The sequence below is a fragment of the Pseudonaja textilis genome, chromosome Z, assembly GCF_049901715.1.
Source record: "Pseudonaja textilis isolate UNSWEBS1 chromosome Z, rPseTex1.2, whole genome shotgun sequence".
NCBI classification, from domain to species: domain Eukaryota; kingdom Metazoa; phylum Chordata; class Lepidosauria; order Squamata; family Elapidae; genus Pseudonaja; species Pseudonaja textilis.
The window spans coordinates 67614-84350 of NC_142008.1; the positions used below are offsets into that span (position 1 = coordinate 67614).

Sequence of the window (16737 nt, forward strand, 5' to 3'; positions counted from 1 at the left end):
GAAGCAACTTTGTTCATACTGGTCAATTTGAAACCTGAAGCTCCATGTTGAATTTGTGCTCCATTTGGTCTTATACAACTTGGCAATTTAGTCGTCAGCAGCATTTCAAGAAACATAAAGATCCGTGCTTATCAAATTTATCCTGAAGGACTTTGGCAGACTTCCATGGGACTATTTACAAACTGTTTGAGACTCATTACGGGCTGTGAATGACTATAATTCACAGCTGCTGAAATAACAGGTTTTGGGGACTAACGTGTGTTTGTTAATGTCTCAGGAAGCCTTGGTTAGAGCAGAATCTACCTGGAAGGGCACTTTAAATCACCCCCATTTGCACTTTCTGAAGATTTAACTTGATTTAAATAATCAAAATGGCTTCCACACGTACAGGTAGCCTTCAACGTACAACTGGTTGGTAGTTAGATGGAGCTACCTGGAGGGCACTTACATCGGTTTGACATTTTGACAGCCGACCCCACATGTCAAGCACTGGCGACCGTGCCTGTGATGACCCGGAGTGTAACACAAACATAACAAAATTCAAAACGTAAATATATGTCCTTTAATGCCTCCAACTAGGCCCCACTGTTCAATAATTCTCAGTTGGCGATAAAACGTACTCAAAAATAGTCTGAACTTAATGAGCAGATAGAGGTGAAATAAAAAAAACAAATGACAACGACAAAATTTCCACAACAGACCAGGATAAGTAATTACCAAATTCAAGGAGATAACAAGGCACAGTCTATTGGAAGCACGCCAACCAAGATAACTTCAGCCCAAAAGAAAACACATTTTGCTTCTGGCAACACTGCGTTGTAATGGTCTCTCTTATATACTAGCCTCCCCAGCTGCAACCAATGAGGGGGATCATGGCCGCTTCCTCTCTCGTAAGCAAGTTGTTTCCTTCTCCGTTCCTCCCTTCATGTCTTAGGATGAAGAGGGGATGGGCCTGGTTCTTGCTCTGACTGCCCAGCCGGCCTCTGACACAACCTCCGGAGCCACACCTCTACTCCCTGTCGGTTGTTCCTCCTCTCCCTCAGAGTCCAACTCTAACTAGGGCATGATAGTGCCCGTTTGCCGCATCCCACAGTTGCATGATCTTGATTGCCCAATTGTCTCACACAATGACATGATCGTACGTGATGGTGTGCCGTGAAAAGATCTCAGAAAGATCGGATCAATTTTTCCTCCTCCCCTCAAGCCACAGGTCGAGATTATAACACTTTCCCCATTTACATTTGATAAAAAATACTAGGTTACTTAAGAAGACGTGGAAATGTATATATTGGTCAATCCAATTGTCCCGGCACCCATTCGCTGTATTAATAAAAGTCACCAATAGGTAATCCCAAATGTAAAATAATCAGTTAACCACCTGTTATCGTATTTAACACGCAAGGAAATGGATGCCTCTTGAGTGACGGAGGAGAGTGGATGATGAGTGTGGCGGTACTGGTATTGGCTCTGATGGCTGCTTGTTCTTACCCCCGATAGAAATCCCGGTGGCTCCACCAGGCAAAAGGAATCAGACAGTTGGTCCGTGTCCGGAATATTCTTGCAGCGATGGTGCCTGTATTGCCTTTAAACAGGTGCAGTGAGGAGTCGGTTCCTCTCCTTTTCTTGTCTTCTCTGATCACCGCTCTCCTTCTTTTCATTGCTGTTTCATTCCTTCATTTACTCTGATGTAACCTCTGGATAGATTATGGAATCAGAGTAGTGCAGTGGCCTAGAGGTGGAGCCTCTCGCCTCACAATCAGGAAGCTGTGAGTTCAATCCAAAGTAGAGGCAGTTACTTCTCTCTCTTGGCACAATGAGAATATATCTGTTGAACAAAACTCTGCATTGGTGACAGGGAAGGGCATCCGGCCATTAAATGCTCAGCTCCATTCAGTTGCTCTGACTCCCCCCACAAGGAATTATGGGGTCATTAATTGACAAAGAAGATAGATTACAGAATCTATAATAGCAACACCATGTAAACAGCACGTACACAGCTCTGTTTGCGTGAGTGGTGGGCGTGCATGCCCACCACTTGCGTAAATGGAGCTGTGTGTGTACAATCACTTGTGTGTCTGTTGCACGCGCAAGTGGAGCTGCACACCTGTCTCTCGTGTGGAACCATCTCCTCTTCAACTCCCAGCTGGTCCACAATTCTGGAAAGGTTGAAGATCAGTGGACTAGATGACCTCCAGAGTCCCTCCCAACTCTTATTCTGTTATTCCTAACATCTTTGAGGTTGCCCCTGGTGGCAGAAAGGGGAGGGCAGTCTAGAGGGGCTCCTGCGCCTCCCATTTTCAGAGCCCATTCATGCCTCTTCTGGTTGCGCATCCTTGCAGGTGTGCAACGGTTTGGCCAACTGCGCAGACGGCACGGAAGCTTCAGGTTGGCTGCCCTCCGATGAGCGGGACTGCGGCCTCTGGACGCCCTGGGCAGCCTGGAGCATGTGCAGCCGCTCGTGTGGCACGGGACTCCAGATCCGCCGGAGGAGCTGCACACGGCGGGCGGACGACGTCCTCCGTCACTGTCTCGGAGAGGAGACCCAGGCCCAGCAGTGCTTCCTAGTGGCTTGTCCCGGTAAGAGCGGGCTTTGGGACCCTTGCCTCCTTTTAGCGGACTCCGTTCATACGTTCAACACAATTTGGTGCGGATGCCTGATCCTGTCCTGGTTTCGTCCGCAGCCATTCAGTGATCAGTTCCCTCTGTAGCTGTTGTGGTCCGTCGACTGCCAGCAGAGATGGCAGTCGAGTCAGAGGAGTCAGAGGAGACGGAGGGGGTGCCCGGGTTACCAGCGGAGCCAGCGGAAGGCTCTGAGGAACAGGAGGTCTCAAAGCCAGGTGCAGAGCAGGGCCATCTGCTAACGCTCAGGCGGAGAGACAGCTGTTTTGGGGGCCTGAGATGAGGGAGGGGGAGGAACAGCTGGGCCCTGTCCCAGATGCACGTATGCGCAGAGAAGTGTAGAGAGGAGAGCAACGTAGGACTGAGGCCCAGCTATCCAGGAAGAGAAGGAGCTTTAAGAAAGTTCAAAACATTCCCAAAGATTTTTTTTTAAAATTATTACCATCTGCCAGACGGTACACAGGATAATAATAAAAACAAGGACAACGAGGCTGAAAAACAACTTCTATCCCAGGGCAGCAACTCTGTTGAATTCTACTATATAGTGCAATATTCATGCAGTATTGTGGATTTTCAATTCAGTGTATAGAATGTGAAGGAGGTGTGTTTGTGTTTTATTTTCCTAGTCATAAATTGTACACTGAGGATGGTATTTAATTTCGTTGTTCAAGGTGCAATGACAATAAAGTAAAGTAAAGTAAACTAGACTGATTTGGGGCTCATGAAGAGTAGCGCCTTGTTAAGGGGTCTATGATAGCTTGGCTCCAAACATAGGACATAATATAAATTTGACAGAGTGGGAAAGCATTTGGAACCTAAATTATAAACTAACAAAGATATATCCCAACATGAATCCAGCATGTTGGAAATGTAGAAAGAAGGAAGGTACCTTCTGTCACATGTAGTGGTCTTGTCCAGAAGCTCAGAAATATGGGCTTAAAATCAAACAAGGGCTGAAAGAAATTCTTAAGGAACAATTTAGAATTGGAACCAGAACTATTTCTGTTAGGGATATTCAAAAAGAAATATGAAAAAAAATATAAAATATATCGTATTACGTATCTTAACGGCCACTAGAATAGCTTATACTCCATGCTGGGAGCACTACTGCATACCCTCGGATGAACTGATTGTTCAAAAAATAATGGCTTCTGCTGATAATAGACAAACTGACTTTAATGTACAAGAGAAAGAGCAGTCTGAATACTACAGAATTTAGGGGGAAATTGTATAATTGGATCGAATTAAGACAGACAAAAAATGAAGGAATTAAAGACAAGCAACTTATAGATTAAATGTATATATTCGCACAGAATTGTGTATATTTGTAAATATGCACAAAGGATAGAAATGGATGAGATGGATGTCGCAAAACTGTTAACGTCATGATATTTATTTATTTATTTATTTTTAAAATATACAAAAGACTAATAAAGTGTATTTTTTAAAAAAGAAAAAAGAATAGTAGCTCCTGGCACGTTCGATGTAGGACAGTGGTGGCTAACCTTTTTGGGCTCCTGTGCCAAAAATTGTGTGCACACTTGCATGCTTGCACTCATGTGCAAGCACCCAGAAGGCAATGCGTGCCCCACCCATGCCCTCTATGTATGCGCATGCAATCCCCGCCACCCCACCTCACCCCGCCACCCCCTTACCTGCACTGCACCTCACAGCTAATTTTTGGCCAGTTTGAGGCCTTTTTCAGCCTCCCAGAGGCTCAAGTAAGGCTTCTGCAGGCTTTTCAAGCCGAAAACTAGCCCCGTTTTGTCACTTCCGGTATTGTCAGAAAAACAGGAAGTGATGAAACGGGCCTAGTTTTCTGCCCACAAAGCCTGCAGAAGCCTGCAGAAGCCTTCCTCAAGCCTCTGGGAGGCCAAAAAAGGCCTCAAACCAGCCAAAAATCAACTGTGAGGTGTGCACATGCACAGTGAGGTAACTTTGCCTGCAGCTCGCGTGCCGGTGAAAATGACTCTGCGTGCCACCTATGGCACGCGCCATCATGGACGTAGGAGATACTTCATTCTCAGGGACCTAGGTATCACCTCATTCTCTCTCTCTCTTTCTCTCTCCCAAAAAGTGGACGGCCAGTGGCGTGAATGGGCTACATGGTCCAACTGCACCGAGGACTGCCGTGGAGTGGTAGTCCGTCACCGTGAATGCCTCCCATCCCAGAATGGTGGCCGCCACTGTACCGAAGGGCCGGATGGATCCGCTGGTTCGATAGAGATCCGTAAGTTGGTCAGGGATTATGGGCAAATAAGCGGCAGGAAAGTGGGACGAGGCAGTCACTAACAGCCAGTCTTCGATGTAACAACACTTCGTTCAGTATCCAAAGTTGCGATGGTGCCGGGGGGGAGAAAGGGCTTTACGCCTGTTTTTCCCACCTCTTGGGGGTCACATGATCAAAATCCAGAGTTTGGCAACTCCTGTTTATGACGGTGGCAGTGTGATCCCCTTATGTGACCGCATGACAAGTAAAGTCAATGGGGGGAGCCAGATTCACTTCTGTACAACCAATTGCAGTGATTTGTGAATCGATTTATGACCTGGCAAGACAGGTCATAAAATGGGGGCAAAACTCCCTCAACTAATGTCTCACTTAAATATTGGAGTTTGCTGGCAGATGACACAGAGGGCAGCAGTCAATCGGACAGCAGGGAAGAACGGGGACCAGTCCAGGAGTCTGGAGAGGACTCGGATGAGGCTCCTATGTCCGATACAGAGATGGGGCCAGGACCACCTGGGAGTGGGGTGCTGACTCCGTAGCCTTTGGAGTCTGGCAGCAGCGAGGCAGAGGACCCAGGGGAGCCTGTTCCCAGTGTGCGTATGCACAGAGCTGCTAAAAGATGAAAGCAGCTGAGACAAAAGGAGCGACTTGGGAGTAAGGCTGGGGGGTGATTGCCCCTCCCCTAAGGGATAAAAGTCAGGCCAAGATGACGAAACCTTTGCAGGAAGCAAAGTAGTTCAATCGGTTCCGAAGCATCTCTCCTTCAGTTGGTTTCTTTTCTAGTTCATTGGATACTTCTGTTTTTGGCAGCACTTCACAGAACTGAAAGGTGGGTGCTTATCTCGGGAAACTGTATGAGCTTAATTCTGGCTGGGAATGAAAACAAGCCATCACAGATATAACAGATAACAGATCATCAGAGTTGGAAGGGACCTTGTAGGTCATCTAGTCCAACCCCCCCTGCCCAAGCTGAACCATGAGACCCTCAATGTCCTGATTGTCGTGGCTCGGGTGAAAAGCCCCCTCTGCCCCTGCATGCTAATTTTCATCCTCATCAATTCAATAACACTTAAGCAACAGAAAGTTGGGCCTCAATTGGGGGTCGTAAGTTGAGGACTAACTGTACTGGATGTCCTGCAGAATGACAGGACACGCCTCCATGCTGAGGCTGGGCTCTGCCCGACACAAACCGTGACAATGAACACAAAATAGGACCATTTGTGTCTGCTTTTTGCCTTCGGAAGTTGTGGGAGCTCCCTGCCTGGAAGCCTTCGAGAAGAGTCTGGATGGCCATCTGTTAGAAACAGGTGTAGAGTCTCCTGCTTGGGTGGAGGGGGTTGGACTAGATGTTCTACAAGGTCCCTTCCAACTCTGTTATTCTGATTAACACAAAAAAAACACAACTAGGACAACTAACTGACTGAACAGCTTGCTGCCAGAACGTCCCTCCATCTTACTCTCCCTCCCTCTCTTCCTTCCTTCCATACTTTCCCACGTCCCTCTCCCTCCCTTCCATTCTTTTGTTCCTTCTTTCCTCCCTCCTTCCCTTCCACCTTCCCTCCCTCCCTTCTTTCCTTATTTCCTTCGTTCCATCCTTTCCCCCTCCTTCCCTCCATCTTTTCCTTCCTTTCTCCCTCCCTCTCTTCCTTCGTTCCTTCTTTTCTTCCTTCCTCCTTCCTTCCTTCTTTCCTTCATTCCATCCTTTCCCCTCCCTTCCTCCATCTTTTCCTTCCTTCTTTTTCCTCCCTTTCTTTCTCCCTCCCCTCCCTTTCTCCCTCCCCTCTCCCTCCATGGTTTTAAGATGAGACCGGACAGCCCCTTGTCTCAAATGATAGAGGGTCTCCTGCTTGAGCAAGGGGGCTGGACTAGAAGACCTCCAAGGTCCCTTCCAGCTGTCTTCTGATTGATCAATTGATTCTGATTTGATTTAAATATTGGCCCGCTTCCTCCCTTGGCAGAGTTGTGTCAACGCGAGGACTGTCTCAATGCCTCCACTTGCCCGGGGGAGTTGGTGAGCCAGAAGTGCGCCCCGTGTCCCACCTCCTGCACTGAGCTCTCCAGCCGTACAAGATGCCGGAAGGACAGGCCTTGCCGACCAGGTAAGTGCGTAGCTGAATGTCTGGGTACTTGGTCGGTATACGTTTTTGGTGTCCGTCAGTGGCGTGCTGGACTCATGCGCCCGGAGAATCTGCTAAAAGTCTGGATAGATTACACCCATTTGTCCCGCTTGATCAAGGGAGTTGGACTAGAACATTGGTCGCCAACTGGAGGGCCACAGCCCACTGGTGGCCCGCAAGAAAATGTTGGTGGTCCACAGAGAAATCTCACCCCCAGAGCACCCCCCCCAAAGCAATTAATCCAGGCTGCGCAGAAACACAAGGCTGCACCGCCCACATGGCCCGCGGGAACCCTCCCCACCCCACTCACTCCTTACCCCGCAAACTTGCCTGCTAAGTTGCTATTTTTCTGACCATCAGCTGTTCTGCTGTGCCAGGAGATTTAGATTAGCTAGGAAGCAGGAAATGGTTGGATTTCTTGCTTTCTAGCTAGTCTAAGCAGAGCCGAACCTCCCTTAGGACTGAATGTTCTATTATTCAGTGCAGACTCAGGCAGCCAATGGCAGAAACACATATCTTTGAGAGAATCTTTGATTCTGTGAACAACTCAATCTGCCTGCCCGCTTTGCCTGATTTTGGGTAAAAGTTGCTCTTTTTAAAAAAATATAAAAAATCCAATATTTACATGCATGGTGTGCTGTGAGTTAATTTTGTGAGTTTGCTTGCAAGCAAATTTGATGTGACAGACTCAGGTAGCAGATTGCAGAAAGATAGATCTCGGAATGAATCTGTGATTCTGTGAGCAACTCAATCTGCCTGCCTGCTTTGCCTGATTTTGGGTAAAAGTTGCTCTTTTTTAGATAAAAAATTCAATATTGACATAAATATTTATAATATTGACATACAAGCCATGACCAGCCAGTCGCATGACCACCAAGCTACACCCACAAATTAGGCCACACCCACAGAACCAGTTGTTAAGAAATTTGAATCCCACCTGTGCCTCTGTGTGTTTGTGTGTGTGAGAGAAAGAGAGGGGGAGGTTAGATCGGATCTCTCTCTCTCTCTTTCTTTCTCTCTCTCTCTCTCCCTCCCACCAGTCAGCAAGCCACCCTCAGTCAAAATTCACATTAGTGGTCCCCGGGATTTAAAATTATGAGTTTGGTGGTCCCTGAGGTCCAAAAGGTTGGCGACCCCTGGACTAGATGACCTCCAGGGTCTCTTCCAACTCTCTGTTATTCTGTTCATTCTGCTGTTCCATAATTCTATCCAGTGATGGGCTGCAACCGGTTGAACAACCGGCTTTGTGAGTGCATGCGTTGTGCGTTGCAGCATTCAATAAATGCCCCTTTTGAACCTCTCTGGCTCACCTTCTCTCAGTAAGTAGAACAGCCGAGGTGCGGCAATCCACTTTGCTGCGTGAATCAGCTGAGCTGTAAACAAAGGAAATGTGAGAGAGGATTGAGCAGGGGTGGGTGAGCGGGGCCAACTCATAGTTGTTTGTACCCGTTCGCCGGAACCAGTGCGAATCGGTAGCAGCCCATCCCTGATTCTTTCAATCTGTTAGTCCCAAGATGGTGAACCTATGGCACGCGTGCCACATGTGGCACGCAGAGCCATTTGTGCTGCCACGTGAGCTGCTGGCAAACTTACCTCACTGTGCAAGCGCGTACCTCACAGCTGATTTTAGGCCATGTTGAGGCCTTTTTTAGCCTCCCAGAGTCTTGAGGAAAGCTTCTGCAGGCCAAAAACTAGCCCCGTTTCATCACTTCCTGTTTTCCCAACAATACCAGAAGTGATGAAATGGGGCTAGACATTCTGCTATTCTGTTGTTCTGCAATTCTATTATTGTATTGTTCTGCTATTTTGTTGTTCTGCCATCCCATTAGTCTGACATTCTGCTGTTCTGTTCTGCTGTTCTGTCATTTTGCTGATATTCTGTTATTCTATTTTGCTGTCTTGACTTTCTGCTATTCTGCTATTCTGTTCTGCTATTTTGTTATTCTGCAATTCTGTGGTTCTGTTCCTCTGCTATTGATATTCTGCCATCCCATTAGTCTGTTATTCTGCTGTTCTGTTCTGCCATTCTGTCATTTTGTTATTCTGTTCTGCTATTCGGACATTCTGCTATGTTCTATTGTTCTACTATTTTATTATTCTGCCATCCCATTAGTCTGACATTCTGCTGTTCTGTTGTTCTGCAATTCCATGGTGCTGTTGTTGCTCTGCTATTGTTATTCTGCCATCCCATTATTCTGTCATTCTGCTGTTCTGCTATTCTGTCATTTTGTCATTGTGTTATTGTGTTCTGCTTTGTTGACATTCTCCTATTCTGTCATGCTGACATTCTGCTATTCCGTTTTGCTATTCTGTCATTCTGCTGTTCTGTCATTCTGTTATTCTGTCACTATTCTATTATTTTCTTGTTCTGCTATTCTGCCTGGTGATGATATTCAGCCAGTGTAACAACCAGTTCAGTACACATTTTCAGCTCTAAAAGTTGCCTTCTGCTGCAACCCCACTGAATAAAACAGCAGAGGCACAGCAGTGAGTCAGCTGAGCCGCAAAACACAGGAATATAAGACACGCTAGGGCAGGGTTGGGTGGGTGGGATCAATTAATTGCCAGAACTACCAGTTCACCCAAACTGGTCCTAACCGGCAGAATCCCACTCCCAATTCTGCCATCTCATTATTCTGTCATTCTGCTATTCTGTTCTGCCATTTTTTTTGGCTCAGTTATTCAGTGCTATTCTGTCATTCTACTATCCTGTCGTTCTGCTAGTCTGTTACTCTGCTATTACGGTTATCCTCTTATTCTCTCCTCTGCAAGGATGCTGGTGCCCAGAAGGCCTGGTCTTGAACAGTGAGCAGCAGTGTGTGCGTCCACGAGAGTGCCCATGCCAAGTGGCCGGTGTCCGCTACTGGCCTGGCCAGTTGGTCAAAGTCAACTGCCGGATCTGCACTTGCCAGGAAGGACAGATGAAACGTTGCCGGCAGAACCCGGAGTGCACAGGTCAGTTTCGCCTTGGGCTCCCTCCCGCTTTTACTCCTTTGGGTTGAGGTGGATGGGGCGGCGTCTTTCCTTCCCCAGAAAGACCCCCTCTTTGGTCCCCATGCCAAATTTATTCACTCTTGCTCTGCAGTCAACTGCGGTTGGTCGGCGTGGTCACCATGGGGTGAATGTCTGGGTCCCTGTGGGGTGCAGAGCATCCAGTGGTCCTTCCGGAGCCCCAACAATCCCATCAAGCACGGCAATGGGCGGCAGTGCCGGGGCATTTACCGCAAGGCCCGGAGGTGAGCCTGCAACACCCCCCCACAATCCCACACAGAAGACCAAACAAAGGAGTATCAGTGTTGGGCGCAATAACCTGGTATCCAGCATTCAAAAACACCACGGACTTCTGGAATTCCTGGGCGGGAGAGCCATTTTTTGCTGTTTTCCGCATGGTCCGTACACTTACCTGCATCCAAAGCAGGCTGCGTGGAGACTCGTGGGAAGGAAGCGGCAGTGTGGGTGGGGCCAGCCGGTTGGTTCAACTACCGGTTCAGCGAACCAGATATAAATTTAACATCCGGTTCGCCTGAACTAGCTGGAACTGCTGAATCCGACCTCTGGGTACATCCCCTTCCACTCTGCCCCTCTTGGCTACCTCGTGTGGGTGAAAAGGTGTCTCCTCCACGTCCGTTGCAGATGCCAGACGGAGCCGTGCGAAGAGTGCGAGCACCATGGCCGGACTCACGCCATCGGCGACCGCTGGCGTTCTGGCCAGTGCCAAGTCTGCCAGTGTTTGCCGAATCTCACCGTCCAGTGCTCCCAGTACTGTCCCTACAGCGCGGTGGGCTGCCCCGAGGTAAGCCTGCCCCCCTTCGGTTCTTCTTCGATCTCTTGGGGGGGTCCAATCCTTCGGCTGAACCTCCTCCTTCCGCCTGGCAGGGCCGGGTGCTGGTGAAGGGCCGAGCAGACGCCTGCTGTTACTGCACGGAAGGGGGTAAGTCCTTAAAGGGGGCAGGGAGGATGTGGGGCAGCGATCGCACAGGTTGCGTATATTGTCACCACTGTGGGGAGTCACATTTGTGTAGAAATACACAACGTTGCTCCATCTCGCTAGCTTTAATGAAGTTTGGACTTCAACTCCCAGAAGTCCCCTTGGTGTGCTGGGAATAGAAATCCATCCCTCTTAAAGCATAACTGGGTGGGGGCATTCTGGGAATTGAAAGCCAACCCCTCTTAAAGGATGCCGGCTAGGGAATTCTGGGAGTTGAAGTAGCTCACCCCTCTGAAAGACTGCTTCACTACTAGTAGCTGTGTTCACACAACATCCCAAATATCAGTCCACCTGAACCTGGGTCTGGAGTTGGTGGGGAGTTGGTGGTGCCAACTCATAAAATATTTCTATGGTCTTTTTAGAGTTGCCAACTATTCTATTCTATTCTACGCTATGCTATGCTATTCATTTTCTATCCTATCCTGTTCTATTCTATTCCTATTCTATTCTATTCTAAATTTCTATTCTATTCTATTCTAAATTTCTATTCTATTCTATTCTGAATTCCTATTTTATTCTTAATTCCTATTCTATTCTAAATTCCTATTCTATTCTAAATTCCTATTCTGTTCTATTCTTTTCCTATTCCATTCTATTCTAAATTCCTATTCCATTCTGTTCTGAATTCTTCTATTCTATTCCTATTCTATTCTATTCTGAATTCTTCTATTCTATTCCTATTCCTATTCTATTCTGAATTCCTATTCTATTCTATTCTATTCTGAATTCCTATTCTATTCTAAATTCTTATTCTATTCTGAATTCCTATTCTGTTCTATTCTGAATTCCTATTCTATTCTGAATTCCTATTCTATTCTATTCTGAATTCCTATCCTATCCTATCCTATCCTATCCTATCCTATCCTATCCTATCCTATCCTATCCTATTCTATTCCACCCTGTCGAATGCCTCTGTGCTGTGTTTCAGGGGAGAACCGGACCGCCGTCCCCAGCACTCTGCCTCTGGGACCCCTGGGGACCACCCGAGCCAGCTCCCCACTCTACCCCACCGCTCCTCCACTCAGCACGTACCCCCTGCCTCCGTTCGGCGGTAAGGAAGACCACGTCCCGTGTTGCCCTTTTTGTGGGAAACCCTCTGCCACACATGGTTCTGGTCTGACCGTATTCCTGCCCCCTCGACTGTCTTCCGCCTGCACAGATCTCTGCTATGGCCCCCTGGGCATCGCCTCCCTTCCCGACGCCAGCTTCACCGCTTCCGCCCAACAGCCGGAGAACCCGGCCCATGCCGCTCGGCTCGGACTCCTGTTGCCCGGGGCCGACTTGCAGGGCTGGGCCCCTCCGGCAGAGGTTTATCCGGAGCTGCTCTCTAGGCCTCCCTTCCTCCAAGTGGATTTGAGGGAGCCCAGGAACCTGACAGGTAAGTGCCGGGTCCAGACGAATGGGACGACTTCCTGTGGCCAATTCTTTTTTTTACCTCATGGCCAGTTGCAGACTTTCCTTGAAGCTCCACGAAGAGTTTTGGGTCGAAACTGGAGTAAAATAGGAGATAGGTCTCCTTCTTTCTCTTCCTCTCCCTCTCCCTCTCTCTCCCCCTCTCTCCTTCTCTCTCCCTCTCGTCCCCTTCCCCCCTCTCCCCTCTCTTCTCTCCCCCTCTCTCTCCCTGTCCCTCCCTTCCTCCGTGTGTGTGTGTGTGTGTGTTGCAGAAATCCTCTATCTTGAGGTTCCCCGTGGTGCTTGCCGGATGCTTCTGCCATTGCAGGCATCCAAGCACCTGGAGTTTCCCGGACATTCATCGATTTCCCTCCATCTTCCCCAGGAGTCGTGATCCAAGGAGCAGGGACCTCCGACGCCTACGTGACTAGCTTCTTCCTCCAGTTCAGCCTGGATGCTGCGAGATGGCACGACTACCAAGAGGTCCCCAGGAGCGCCAGGCCTGAACCGAAGGTGAGGAGAGAGAGCTCCTCCTGGAAGGGGGTGCCAAGTCCAAGGCCCAAAGCTTGGCCTGTAAGGAGGAGTGGGATTCCGCTGGTTCGGGCCAGCTTGGGCGAACCAGATGTTAAATTTACATCTGGTTTGCTGAACCGGTAGTTGAACTGACCAGCTGTCCCCACCCACCTCTCCCCACCCCTCCCAGGAGTCTCCATGACCCACACGGCACATTTTGGATACAGGTAAGCGCAGAGTCCGCATGGAGGCTCCAAGACGAAGAAAAACAGCCCTCCCGGAAGTACCGGAAGTCTGGAAACAGGTCTGGAACCTGGGAGAGGCCATTTTCTCCCTCCCAGAGACCCGCAGGAAACCTCCGGACTCTGGGGAGGCCAAAAACAGCTCTCCCGGAAGTACTGGAAGTCTGTAAAGAGGCCTGTTTCCGCCTTCTGGAGGACCTCAGGAGTCCAGGGATGCCATTTTCTCCTCCCAGAGGCCCGCGGGAAGCCTCCGGACTCTGGGGAGGCCAAAAACAACTCTCCCGGAAGTACCAGAAGTCTGTAAAGAGGCCTGTTTCCAGCTTCTGGAAGGCCTCAGGAGCCTGGGGGAGGCTGTTTTCTCCCTCCCAGAGGCCCGCGGGAAGCCTCCGGACTCTGGAGAAGGCAAAAACCGCCCTCCGGAAGTACTGGAAGTCTGCAAAGAGGCCTGTTTCCGCCTTCTGGAGGACCTCAGGAGTCCAGGGGATGCCATTTTCTCCCTCCCAGAGGCCCGCGGGAAGCCTCCGGACTCTGGGGAAGGCGAAAAACGGCCCTCCTGGAAGTTTTCAGGTAGGCATGCCCACCCAGCCACCAGGTAGAGAACCAGTTGTTGGGATCTTTGAATCCCACCCTGGCCTGTAAACCTCTGTGGAGGAGTGGGCTGGGATTGAACCTCCTCCGTCTCAGGAAGCCCCCCGGCGATGGCTTCCCGACAGACCCGAGATGGGACAATTTGATCGAGGGAAACCTGCAGAGTTCAGGGCAAACTGGGGACAAGAGACGAAGTAGAATGACAGAGTTGGGAGGGACCTCGGAGGTCTTCTAGTCCAGCCCCCTGCTCGAGCAGAAGACACACAATCATAGAATAACAGAGTTGGAGGGGACCTTGGAGGTCATTTAGTCCAACCCACTGATCGAATAGCAGGCCCTTACAGAATCACAGAATAAGAGGGTCGGAAGAGACCTCCCGGGACTTCTAGTCCAACCCTCTGCTAAGGTGGGACTAGAACTCCCCGTCTCCTGGTGACTGGCCCAAAGTTGGTTTTTATGCCTAAGGTGGAACTAGAACTCACTTTTACTTGCTGATTGGCGCAAAGTCACCCAGCTGGCGTTCATGCATAAGGCAGGACTAGAACTCCCCGTCTCCCAGTTTCTAGCTGGGTGCCTTAAACACTCCGCCAAAAACTCTGTGTCTCTTGTCTTTTCCTCCCCAGCTCTTCCAAGGCAACTCCGACGACTCGACCCCCGTGGCCCGGACCTTCCAGCGCATGGTGCATGCCCGACACGTGCGCCTCCTGCCCCACGACTTCCACAATGGCATCTTCCTGCGCCTGGAGTTGTTGGGTTGTGGGAAAGGTGGGTTTCTGGGTGGGCTAAGGAGGAAGGAAAGGGTGCTGACAGGACACAAATGGTAGACTCCACAGACCAGTATTGGAAGGGGACCTTACAGCTGGTTCACACAACACAGGAAGGGAACAAAATCCATTGGGAGCTTGTGGAGGCTGGCAGCAGGGAGGAAGAGCCGCCCGAGGAGCCCATGCCCAGCACGCGTACATGCAGGGCTGCTCAAAGAAAAGAGCAGCTGCAGCAGCACGGGCGACTCGGGAGTAAGGCTGCAAGGTTATGGCCCCTTGTGGACGTTCGGAATAACTTGATTGGTGTTTGGAGACTCTTTGTGTAGGAAGTACATCTTAGTAGCTTTATCTAATGTTCTTGGCAGCTCTGCACCACCTTGGCAAGTTTGTTTGTTTGAGCATTTTGAAATTAATGTGCCCTAGACGTCTATGCAGTAAATGTATACATTCATCATGTGGCTTAACATTGTTATAAACCGAGTTAGACATCTTCAACTGGTCATCATGTATCACATATAAATCATTCTCTAAAGTAGCAGTAACACTTTTACCCTCTTTCTCTATTATACAATTATCTCCCCTAAAGGTTACTACATAACCAAGATTAACTAAAGCCCTTACTTATAGCAAATTAAATTTTAGTTTAGGTACATAATATTATATATTATATAACATAGTTAAATATTCATTTATACAAGAAAAATATGCAGTACTTTTACCAGATGCTTTCATCTTCCATCCATTTGCCAATGATACATGTTTTTTACTCATGGACATCTTTACAAACCTTTCCCTATCTTTTGTAATGCATTGTGATGCTCCACTATCAACAACCTACAAATCATGGTTTACAGTTGAATTGCTAGACATAGCTAAACTAACATTCTTTTTGGCTTTCAGGTGTTTGCCAGTATTCTGTTGTTTTCCCTTCTTACAGAATCTAGCTATATGTCCCCTAGCCCCACAAGAAAAACATTTCCTAACAGTATAGGCACTTGAAGACAAATTCTCTTCTTGTGGTTGTTCCTTCTTCAATTGGTCCCTATCCAGCTGTCTTGCTTCTTCTAACAACCTTCCAGTTATGTCAGTTAATGTCAGTTTATCTCTGGGCAGGACTTCCAGTGAAGATATGTAATCATCATAACTTTCATCCAATGAGGAAAGAATGATGTAAACTTGATGCACCTCTGAAAATATCAGTTCCTGTTCATGTAGCTCTTGAAAAGTTCTTTTAATGAAGTTTAAATGAGCTAACGTATCTCCACCTTTCAGAAGACGTGCTCTAAACAGTTTACGTGTAAGATGTATGTGTGCACCTACATTGTCACGAACATAAATCCTCTTCAAATTCTCCCAACACTTAGCAGCAGACTCTTCTCCATGAATATGGACTAGCTGCTGGTCACTCAGTGTTATCCAATTCGTTGTTCTGTTTAAAGTCAGCAATCTTCTTGGCATAGTCCTCATTTTCTGGATCCCAAGCATTTGCATCCGGTGGGTCTCAAACTACATTCCATAAACCTTCTCTATGCAGAAGTAGACTGCACTTCATAGACCAGGAAACCTAGTTTGCTCCATCCAACCGGGTTATCAATGATAGACTTGTTGAAGTGTCTTGTGCCATCTTTACTAGGATAGTAACCCACAATTAATCAGTAAACAGCTGTCTGTATACAGTACTGTGTATTCACACCAACTCTCAGTTATCTGAGCCTGGGCCCATAACCAGGGTTGAGGTAATTCCTGTTAGGAGAATGAGCGCATACAGGGAGACGTAGTGACAGTAGGGAAGAATAACACACAGACAACACACAGATACACTGTACAGTAAATGTAGGTTTTTTACTTCCAATAAACGTTCAAGCACAGTCCAAGATAAGCAGTCCAAGTCATTCACAGGTAAAGCAATCAGTGTTCAGTCCAGGGATAATCCAAATATCGAAGTCCAGTATCAAAAAACAGTTCAATAACAGACTTACATCAACGATCAGTAACAGTCATTTAAGAGGAACGGCAACTCTCTCCAACAGAAGGAAACAGAGACTCACTGAGACACTGAGACAACCCAGGTTTCTGGCTCCATCTTATGGCCATTTGAGAAAACACACCCAATTACAGTTTTGCATTTTCTTAAAGAGACAGTTTTAAAATGTCTATCCTGGTTTATATATTTCCAACCCAAATAACTGTTAGTTGACTTATATTCCTAACACCCGTGGTTGTTCAGTTAGTCCCCAGCTTGTGAAGCAAATCCGGCTTCCCAGTGGTTGGAAAAGAGGGTTTTACA

General features: G+C 48.1%; 1 protein-coding gene across 1 annotated transcript in view; it reads left to right on the forward strand.

Moving 5' to 3' along the window:
• Nucleotides 1-16737, forward strand: part of SSPO (SCO-spondin) — a 151091-nt gene that overhangs the window by 46483 nt on the left and 87871 nt on the right. Inside the window, 12 exon segments of the mRNA XM_087917120.1 lie at nt 1498-1592; nt 2340-2577; nt 4697-4849; nt 6805-6945; nt 9736-9918; nt 10049-10199; nt 10597-10756; nt 10840-10894; nt 11880-12002; nt 12111-12329; nt 12729-12826; nt 14310-14451. Of these exon segments, the coding sequence (XP_087773246.1) occupies nt 1498-1592; nt 2340-2577; nt 4697-4849; nt 6805-6945; nt 9736-9918; nt 10049-10199; nt 10597-10756; nt 10840-10894; nt 11880-12002; nt 12111-12329; nt 12729-12826; nt 14310-14451 (1758 nt within the window).